Raw genomic sequence first — 10,851 nt, forward strand, 5'->3', positions numbered from 1 at the left:
GAACATGAAAAGAAGAGGTGGGAAACATGAAAGCGCCGGGCGGAAGAAATCGCATGCGTTGACTAAAATAACGAGAGAAATCGATCAAAAAACATTGGAGAGCAAATCACCATGAGCATATTTGGAAAATCGAATTTTCTCAACCTGGCGAAAGGTTCGTGCGGAGGGAATCTTCGTAAACGATTCGAACTTCGCGTCATGGCTGCTTGGTTTGGAGCTCAGACGAAGACAAGCTTCGGTACACAGTCGATTATCTCCTCGACAAGGACAAGCCCTAGTAAAACCTTGTTTTCTACGTGTCGAGCAAGCGTTCTTGCAATGACATGGGTTTGGTTCCTAAATTTAGATAGTGGAGAAGTTGTAGAAACGAAATTATAAAAGCAAAATATATGATATTGAAAGCAGAAATAAAGCCGGTCGTTTCGCTTCAAAGTCGTTTCGCAACACTGCAGTTCAGTCGATTCGCTACGTTTTAAAATTGACATATTCTCTAATATTTGAACTCAATTTGCTTCTCATGCAAACACTGTGAAACGTAGAAATAGCTAAGATAATTTTTCACACGACCGGATACCGAACAAAGTAAGCGATGAAATGATTCTACGACTTCAGAGGCCGACTCGCTGACGTTTGGCTTTCCCTGGACAAGTCCATCAGTAAATTCTCCATGGTATCAAGGAAATGAGTGTTCTAACATGACATTAGGTCTATAATCACTTTAATAATTTTGACTGGCAAATACTTCAACTCGACAAGGTTTGTTTAGGTTTTTCAAAGGATGCGCTCCTCAGCGCGAGACTTGTGATGAAGTGTGATATGCAATGGTATCTAATGCGCATGTGCACCAGCTGACTGTGTCCCTTTAACGTTTTATACATGAAGACAGCATGTTTATTGCCTTCGACGTAGAAAGAACGTACTCCTAATACAGCTTGAAGTCTAGATTATATGGGACTATGAATGTAGGGATCTTGGGACTCGTATCTGGCATCCTCGAAGATTATGTAGGGCACCCACTGGGCAAGGGATAGAGGGCCTGGGATCGAGATCATTGAACACACCCCCTAATCTTTGATTATTATATACACCTTTTGCTGTTCATTTACGCAAAATATACATTCATTTACGCCAACAGTTGAAACTATACGGAAAATGTACGTTCAATAGCACTTCCATGAACTTCATTAACGCGAATGAACTTTCAATAACGCTACTTGCATATGTATTAATATTCAATAGCATTCACGGATGAACAATTGCACCTTTGGACAATCATTAACACCAATGGAAAATCAATTGCACAGTATGACAATCAACTGCGTATTAGAGACATACAATAATGCAATTTGCATAGAGACGCACAATCAATTGCACCTTCATGCAATCGTTTATTCGAAACGATTGTATGAAGTATTGTACGATTGTACGATTGTATGTATGTACGACCCCCCTCTCCACCTCAATGTTGCCAAACTGGGAAGGGCAAGAAAGGGATTGTTCAATGATCTCCTAAGTTTTTTCCCAAACCAAAACTAGCTTTTTTAAAATGGTCTGTAATGCGTGTCATTCATTCATTCATTCATTCACAGGATCTGTAAAAGATCTATTAAGCCAAAAATAAACACAAGTACAGTAGCTCAAATAACTGCAAGGCTGTTCTGACTGCGAAGAAAACTTAACACGACAGTTCTTGAGCTATTGGTATTCTTCTAAAGACTGTCGCGAGAATTCAAATCTTCCTGTATTGGGATACATTTATTCTGAAGTGAGCAAGATAAATTTAACAAGACATATTTTTCATGCCATAGATTTCCTTTATTTCACGCTTTATCAATTTCTATGACATAAATTTCAAGATTTCATGGTCTGGTCAATCCAGTTCCGGAACTTAGCAACCCGTCCAAACACAGTGTATCGCTCAGCCGCAGAGCACTTCGGGGAACCCCAGCTGACGTCACCCTGGAGAACCCAATTGCCGTTAGCACCCTGGCAGACGTAAGGGCCACCACTGTCTCCATGGCAACCACTGAGAATAGTGCCACTGACACCAGCGCACAGCATGTATGGGGTGATCTCATACAACGATCCTTCTATTAAAGACAATAGATCGGGTTAACTAAATGTGATATCAGAATGTCTCGGACATTAACCGAGAGAGGGAATGAACTATTTATGAAGGGCATACTTCTTATCACGATTTTGTTTTGTCCCACCATGCTATCTGAGCATAAGGTCATTGCGATGGATCTTTCAAGTGATGCAAACCTGCTTAAAAACCAAAAACAAAAAAAGACGTCAGTCGCGTACCTGGTGATGCTGCTAGTTTTCTTGCACATTCACTGTTGTTGACTGGTGGCATTAGAGCTTCCTGAAGAATGTCGTTAACAGGTCCTGGGTGATTTATTTTTCCCCATCATAAATGAAAATGTAAAAAAAATACATCTTTATAATTGAGTTGGTGCGCGGTGGAATATAAATTCTTATTACAACTGCTATCAAAGCTACAAGGATTCCCTTTTGCTGGTTGATTCTCTATGATTTCCATTTATGATAACTTTGCAGGTGGGGGAAGCTGAGTTACAGTAACTCTTGAAAAGTGCAACGACCATTTGTACAAACAGTAGCAAAGTGTAGCCGGATCTTTATGTAGATCAGGAGCAGCAATGTTGAATAAAACGTAGAATCAAATACAATGAGTTACAGTAGCCCGCCCTAAACTGCCGTTAATTTCGGCGTTTGACTGGCGATTCTTTTACAACAAGTGGTGGCATAATGTTTTGTTAATTTATTTTATTTTATGATTATTATTTTTGTATTTTTGAATTTCACCCCCATCAAATCCTCTTACAGTTAATTCTCGTCCGACTTGTAGACTGCGGAAATAAACTATTTTTTACTAAACACCCTGTCACTTTCTCACGTTGACACCCCTAACCAGGACAAAATGATCTGAACGCAAAAAATTACCTACTTTCAAACGTCATAAGAAAGCCCAAAATTTGTAGTTTCAATCTTACCTATTTCATGGTAATTTTGTCATCTTTGTACATTGCCATAGTGAAAACAAAATCACAGAGTTAAAAATTTTTACCCGTACTAAGTCTCTCTACTATAAACAGATCGTCTAAACGTAAAATGGGTCGAATAAAAGCGTTACCGATTCAAGGATCCTTCAATACATTATGTGGCATTAAAACGGATTTGACCTATTCGTATCGCACGATGGGAACGACAAAAAAAATTCTCACTTAGAAATAAAATATTCATGTCATTTTAGCCACTTTGTTATTATCCCAACCCGTTCAACTTACACAATGTGAACGACTTATCCAGGAATATCGTTAGTAGCAACGCCTTCCAATGCAGAAAAAAAGGGACAAAAAAACCGTCGAGTGCCCACGCTCTGCTTAAAACAAGAGGGGGAAATTGGCATGCTTCCCATCGTGCATTGCGGGCAAACTATATTATTAACTCGAGGCCACCCGCGATCACCGCATTAGACATTAGACGCCGTCGGTAAGGCTCGCAAGTCCACCAGTGAATATTTTATAGTGCAACAACAGCCAATATCTCACAGAATCTACTTTTACTTGTCTGCCAGCAGTAATCCTGTTCTATTTAATGTGCTTTATCACCAAAGCATGCTCATGGGGCGTCCTCGTAAAGACAATAAAAGGAAATGGTATCAACTGATCGGCATGTGATTGGAAAAACATCAGAAGGAAAACGTGCAGTCCACTCGCATTAATCTAGACAGAGAAAGTTTAACAAGAAGCCGCCGAAAATTCCTCTGACGTTAGATTAATTCGATAGCATTTTATAAGACAGAGCTTATTGAAACGCCTGTTAAAAAATGCGCATCACTCCCGCTGTGCTTGTTTATTACATGTATCGGTTCTACATCTACCAAACACGCCGCTTTTCCGGTTAAATCGCCTTTTTCATGGCTTCGTTTTGATCGATTCCAACAGAATAAAATCTTACCTCCCGTATAATCCGACATTTCGAGCAAGAGAAGCAATTTATAAAAGAAATTAACGTAAGGAAAACAATCTCCGTAACCTACGGCGGTAAGTTGTCCACACGTCTGACTATTATGACACCAGAAATAACCTACATTCAACAGCCAATTTTGGGGCGAAAACGAGAGGTCAAGAGAGGTCAGTTCTTTTCATAGCAAACTTTGAGGTTTAAGGTTTTTGAGGCTCTCAAAACTCTTTTTAGAAGATTGTTTACGCTCAAAGAAACACATTAATCACGCTATTGAGTATTTAGCAACATAGCTTATAGTAAAAACTGTTTATTCGCCATATCTCATTTGTGAAGCGAAAAACTCCGTGTGGAACTTCGACTAAAATACACATATTCAAAGCCTTCACCTGAAGTCATTCATCCTCAAGCAACGCAAATAAAATACTTGTAGTTGTGCGGTATTCTGGTTCACGCGGGTTGCACAATGATGCAAGAACAGCTTAATTATACCTTTAAAAGTGTAATTTAAACTGAAAGCAACAAGCAGAAATGGTCTTTTTAGGGCCGTCGATAAAAGCCGGAACATGGAATATCCCGGAACATCCCGGAGCATCCCGGAAAACGAAAAAGATGATAATAAAAAATTAAGATAAAAAAAAATGAAATAAAATAAAGGGAGAAATGAAAAAAAATGTGTGTATATTTATATAAAATAAAATTACATTACATTACCCGGAACACGAAAAAAAAAATTATAATAATAATAAAAATTGAGGTAAAAACAATGAAATAAAATAAAAATGAAGGAAAAAATGACAAAAAAAGTGTCTGTGTTTTTTTCTATATAAAATGAAATCACATTGTATCCGAAAGAAATGCATATAAGAAGAAGTACGGAGTAGGTGGGACGGTAGGATAAATGGGGTGTTGTAACTGACCACACACAGAATGGAGGCGATCTCAAACAGAATCTCTTTTCCGTTGCACACTTGTTTACAGGTCAAGTTACAGCTGGCTATCTCGCATTTGTGCCATTTAAACAGAAATGGCTTTCCAGTGTCCCAGGCAGTGTTGAGCTTGTGGTGAGACGTTGTGCGTGCGGTTGGACAATGGTCAACTCAGTTCCACTTTTTTTAGACCTCTTCATATAGCTTTGTAAATTTGACCGATTTTGAAGGTTGACGGTCAAATTTTAGGGCTTTTGACAGTTGATGGTTATGACGAGGAAATTTTTTCCATTTGTTATTAACTTTTGTGTTTTTTAATATTACCAATTGTGTTCTTCCGGTTGATTTTTGGTCAGACATACGCTATCAGAAGTACCTCCAGACGGAAGTTAGTTGCGATGTCAGTTTAGACGCTAATTAAGTAGAAAAGACCATAAAGTGAGAATATTTGGGAACGTGGAACTGAAACTGGTTTTCCAGTTAAATTGATTATTTGAGAGCCAGAAGTCGGGGGATAAGCAGCTGAAATAGTGATATTTGAGACACCTTGAAACCGTTTGACGGCTAACAAAAAACTAGTCTTTTGGATAGTTGACGGTAAAAAGTTGTCCTTTATTGCCGGTCGACGGGAGATAAATTTTAGGTTCTTTGACGGGAGAGGGTTAACCCCATTGAGACCCTTAATGAACTGATCTTGATTCTGCTAACTGCCTTCACAACAAGTTGATACACGAATCCGACAATAATTTCCAGTCTCATATTGTTATGTTCTTTAAAGACAACTCGGCATGCTTTAATCTTCTTTCCCGAATAATAAAATAAATTTAGTAATTATTGTGATGATACGGTCAAGAGAGACTTTCCGGTCTTAACACTTACCTTCAGTCAGTACAGCCAGCTCGCATACACCAACTGATAGTCCGCTGCTTTGAAGTGATTACTATGTTGCTGATCAACGAAATAAATTTAAAATAAACTGAAGTTTTGCAAATCCCCCGCAGTCAATGTCGTTGCTACTAGCAATTAAGCTGCAGTTTTTCAAATCATTGTCACGTGGACTTTGGAAATATCTACAAATATTAAATGAAATGACAGTGTCCACGAAAGATTTCAAACACTGATTTTAAAAAAGGTATAATTTCCATCAAACTTTCCTTCAAGCTCGACGAAATATCAAAATATTGCATTGAAACGTCAATACAAGGCGAGTCGTACGTGCCTGCTAACTACGCATAAAAATCATGAATTTTCCCTCTTCTCAACTTGTTTCTGTCCAGCTGCATGTAAGGGTTTGGACAGAAGTGAGTGAATTTATTATTTGTAAGTCCTCGTCAACGTGTGAATCCGAGGAAAGCAACAGGTGCTGACTGTGTGCCTGCGTTGCTCCTTAAACGGTTTAACGAATTAATTTATTTCTTTTTCACAACTTTTGTGGACTCCCTGTGCCCAAATATATCAGTCCAGTCATATATTTCAAAATTGTTTTTGACTCCTTCCATGTGGGGAGAGTAATCTTTTTGTCATATTCTGTAACTAGCAAGGGGTGGACGGAGTTTGCGGTGCTCTTACCAGGTGCAGGCGAATTTGAAAAACAATGTCCATTGTATTTTCGGTTCAGTTATTGGCTAATAGCTCTAATCTCCTAGCAACCGTTAAATCTCTTCCTATCCAGTAACTCTTAAGTGTTAACGCTCGCGCGCTTAGCGGCCGCGCCTGGGGTTTCGATAACATGGCACGGTTACCAAGACTGAACGAATGCATGCTGGCGATATAAGAATGTTATGGTTATTCTACAAGAAATAAGTGGGGAGAAACGACCAGAAAAGACAAAAGACTACTTCATTGTGAGTAATTCAACTTAATTTAAAATAAATGTGATCTTTATTTAGTCGAAACCCATGTTTCCTATAGCCCATGCTGTGACTGCGCTTGCCAGCATCACACAAGACTAGTATAACGCTACTGATTCTGGTAGTTCATATAATGGCGTGCATGCGGTCTTTGTAGACTTCCGGAAAGCCTTCGATCTAGTAGATCATGGTGTTCTGTTGACTAAACTCGCCGGTATGGGCATCGCCAAGAGCTTTTGAAAATGGACACAAAGCTACCTATCAGGCAGAACACAGCAGGTTAAGCTCCCGGGAGTCCTCTCCAGACACGGCGAGGTGATTGCCGGTGTACCCCACGGCGGTGTCATTTCTCCTACACCTTTTAATGCGCATGTGGATGCATCCCAAGGGAATACCTGTAACCACTTGCAAGTACGCCGATGACTGCACTCTATATGAACTTGTCTCTAACGACTCCATCAGTCAAATGCAGGATGCTGTGACTCACTTGGAGAGTTGGGCTGTGCGGAATAAACTGGAGCTGAATGCTAAGAAAACCAAAGATATGTGGATCACCTTAAAGAAGTCCTGTCCAATTCCTCCTCCTGTTAGTATCGGTCCTACCGAACTGGAGAGAGTTACAGAACTTAAACTGCTGGTTGTCTATGTGCAGAACGATCTTAAGTGGAAAACACATGTCTCAAGTATTGTCAGCAAAGCGTGTAAACGGATCCACTATCTCAGGGTCTGCAGAACAGCTTATCATCGGTCTAACAACTTACATCACTGAGATTAGACCTCTGTTAGAATAAGCCTCGCCTGTCTGAGGCGGGCTGCCCATTTGCCTCAAAGAAGATCTACAGAGAGTGCAGAATAGATGTCTAAATGTCATAGGACTTCCTAGGGATACTGTTGAGTTCTTGACGAGGAAAGAATTTAAACGTATTCTAGAATCTGAAGCGCATCCTTGCGAACGTTTTTTAGACAAGGCTGTGGATCATGGCCATAACCTAAGATCTTGTATGACGAAACCAGCGCAACTCAGAATACCTGAATCACGCACTACCAGGCACAAACAATCGTTTATTTCTAGAGGTGATAAACTTAACTTCTACTTAACTCAACTTAATTTAACTTGACATATTTTGACTGTATATATACATGTCGTGTTTTGAATTTCTCTCCGTTTTACTGTAATATTACCGTAATTCTTTCGCAAAAGGTAATAAATAAAGGTATTATTATTAGTAAGTATAGAACTACTCTTGTGTCTGTGTAAGTTTGATTACCCAACTCGTCTTATACCGGTTGCCAATGACGCCAGTTCTCATAGTTTCTTCTTTTTCCGCGCCATGTTAACTTGGATGTGGAAATAACAATGTGACGTCATACGACCATAACATGTTCAATTATATTATGGCCAGGCGATGAAAGGACAAACCTAAAGGCAAACTAGAGAGTATTTCTAATACAAACAGACACTTAACGAAAGTTTCAACGCTTTTAAAGTTTCAAGTCATTTCTGTAAATACTGAACTAGAAAGAGCTAAAGGAAATGCCCTTTCGTCTCTGCACTTTATGCAATCTTGTGTAAACATACTTACTTTTGTAAGTGTAAAAAAAGTGGATATCTTTGTAGTTTGGGGGAGAGGGTGGCAAAAAAAAAAACCACAAGAATCTCTTGCATCATCATTTTGCCTTAATTCAACCTTTGAATTTTCCCCGAACCCTTATACTCATTTTTAATATACAGATGTATAGTGTCATTTGAATTATCAGTGGATTGCACATTGCAGCTATGACGCCGTGTCTGAATTAAAGATATCCTTTCCTCTTTGTGTTGAGGCCCGGGTTTTTTCAAATCCTTTCGATTTTTCTCTGTTTAACCTGTTTAACTATGTTTTGTAATTAAGCAAAATTATCCCAGCAATTATTTAACTTTTTATTCCCTTTATATAAAGGTGAAGTGCTACTGAATGAATAGCACTCGGAGCATCTCTCACGAGGAGCTAACTCAGTTTTCTCCCAGAGAAGAGAAATGAGGAGAAAACTGAGTTAGCACCTCATGATCATTTTGTGAATGCGGCCAAATCTCATCTCTCTTTCCGATTCGATAATGGGCTTTAGGCAAGAACAGGCTCCACAGACATTAGGACGAAATATAAATGTTTGGAAGTATCCAATAGGGGATTTTGTACAAAAGAAACGAAAATCAAAGCCACGTTTTCGAATATCGTGGTTTTTACTTTTATTCAGTTCCATGCATTCACCACATAGTAAAAACTAAAACATATATTATTTTAGTCGTGTTATTGAAGTAAAATGACTGTGAAAAGGTCAACCTTAAAAGAAACCATGAAGCTTATGACATTGGGCTTCCTTTCAAACAATTTATTGTTTATTAAGCTCACAGGCTGGACTAGAGTGTTTGAAGCGTGTGGTACAATAAGCTGATATTAAGTGAACATACTGTAGCTTAGGTTCTTCGTGCAAAGCATTGATTACTATCTTTAGCACGACCCGGAAACTTCTAAATCCTGACAGCATAAATAAACAACAGCACTTTCTATATTGGGCCACTTGTCTACAACAGCTAGGAACTGAGATGGTTAGGATAATAAAGTTGGCGCTGACCAAGGTCTGCGGGTGTGATTTATCCTTTAACGGGAGGATCTGCAATAAAAAATAAAGGATTTGTCTATCATTCTGATTCACATTTTCCTACAGACCTCCTTGCAAGCGTGGGCAGAAAGGGACTTGGGGTTTCGGAACAAAAGCTTTACAGGTAAAAGGGGCAGAAACCGAGATTAAAACTTTTTAAACGTTATAGATTTAAATGACAAACATTTTCAACCCAAGACGATGAGTTAAAATTGAAAAAAAAAAAAGACAAAGTTACCTCGAACTTTAAGATAAATGTGTTGGGAAACACCAAGGAAGACGCAGGTTTCGCAAGCGGTAAAATAAACAACCTTTTCATATTATAAACGTTTCTCCCCTCCCCCCTTTGTAAAGCTAACACATGCTCTAGCAAACAGGGACAAGAAATATCGAAACTTGCACTAAATACAAAAAAATCTACCATCCACCATTAATAGCGGAGCTCCGCACGCCGAAGGTGCGCGCGAAGAGCACCATGGGTAAGAATATATAGTTACATTTCGATGCGACGATGCGAGAAATTTTGGTTTTGGCTATGACATCACTATCCGTCCGTACGCCGCAACACAGGACAACCAATGCCAATAGCAGACGCAAGTTTGTGAAGCTTATGCTGCCGCCCGCATTTGTTTGGCGGGAAGTTGCATGGCCATCGGCGTTTAAGAAAAACCAAACAAAAAGTTGAAGACAACAAAATACATAGTCAATTTATAATTGTGGAGCTCTGCTTTTAGGCTTAGCTCAATCTATATTAGGTTAGGTTACTTACAGTAGCACACGCTGTTACAGTCCTTGAGTGACTTGAAATTATTCTTGTTACCACGGCATCCACCGTAATAGAATAATTCACATTTCTTTGTGCATTTGTTGTAGAAATACCGGGGAATCCTCGCCCTGCAGGGCCCTACCACTTTGGGCAGGTAGCATATCTTGTTCAAATTTATTGGAGGAATTTCCAGAAACTGGTTACCTACAAAGGAGAGAGATTTGTCGTTATATATATGTAGGTAACAGATCATGGCCATGGTGTGGTATATAAATTCTTTATCGCCTACTGCTGCGGATCTACGGCAATCGAAACACGTAGGCCACCACGACTGAGCTTTTCCGCGCACTTTACTTAAGCGACTGACCTACATAATTTATTGATTCCTGAATTATTTTGAATGATTTTAAAAAAAGATAAAGTTTGATGTTTCGAGAAACGTCCCGCTTCCGAATTTTTTAACAGTGGCCAATTACCTTGTCAAGTCAGTTGATAAAACTAAACATACGTTTCCATTCCCTCCGACGCATAACCACAGTTTCTTTAGAAACTAACCCCTTTATCTATGAGTTACATATAACTTACATGGGCATGTCTTGAGACACTCCTTTTCTGTTCTGAAGTTGTTTGCGTTTCCCAGGCAACCACCATAGATAAACTGGTCGCACGTTTGAGT

At 39.2% G+C, this 10,851-nt stretch overlaps 2 protein-coding genes across 2 annotated transcripts in view; both read right to left on the reverse strand.

Moving 5' to 3' along the window:
- Nucleotides 1-1,851: 1,851 nt before the first annotated feature.
- LOC146477199 (proproteinase E-like) lies at nucleotides 1,852-4,003 on the reverse strand. Its single transcript, XM_085113534.1, has 3 exons — nucleotides 3,985-4,003; nucleotides 2,308-2,391; nucleotides 1,852-2,090 (listed from the first exon to the last, which is right to left on the reverse strand). The coding sequence occupies exons 1-3, from the start codon at nucleotides 4,001-4,003 to the stop codon at nucleotides 1,852-1,854; spliced, it is 342 nt and encodes a 113-aa protein (XP_084969660.1).
- A 4,975-nt stretch (nucleotides 4,004-8,978) lies between these two features.
- The window catches only part of LOC146477200 (BPTI/Kunitz domain-containing protein-like), a 17,995-nt gene continuing 16,122 nt past the window's right edge, over nucleotides 8,979-10,851 (reverse strand). The window contains exons 3-5 of the mRNA XM_085113642.1: nucleotides 10,761-10,851; nucleotides 10,179-10,379; nucleotides 8,979-9,421 (exon numbers count right to left, since the gene is read on the reverse strand). The exon at nucleotides 10,761-10,851 is cut by the window's right edge and continues 71 nt beyond it. Coding sequence (XP_084969768.1) covers nucleotides 9,402-9,421; nucleotides 10,179-10,379; nucleotides 10,761-10,851 — 312 coding nt within the window. The 3' untranslated portion in view covers nucleotides 8,979-9,401. The remainder of the gene's footprint in view (nucleotides 9,422-10,178; nucleotides 10,380-10,760) is intronic.

The sequence above is a fragment of the Pavona decussata genome, unplaced genomic scaffold (assembly GCF_977016875.1).
Source record: "Pavona decussata unplaced genomic scaffold, jaPavDecu1.1 SCAFFOLD_71, whole genome shotgun sequence".
NCBI classification, from domain to species: Eukaryota; Metazoa; Cnidaria; class Anthozoa; order Scleractinia; family Agariciidae; genus Pavona; species Pavona decussata.

Coding starts and splice junctions, on each gene's coding strand:
- LOC146477199 (XM_085113534.1), bottom strand. Junction 2,091..2,307: donor AAAACTAGCAGCATCACCAG/GTACGCGACTGA, acceptor TGTCTTTAATAG/AAGGATCGTTGTATGAGATC.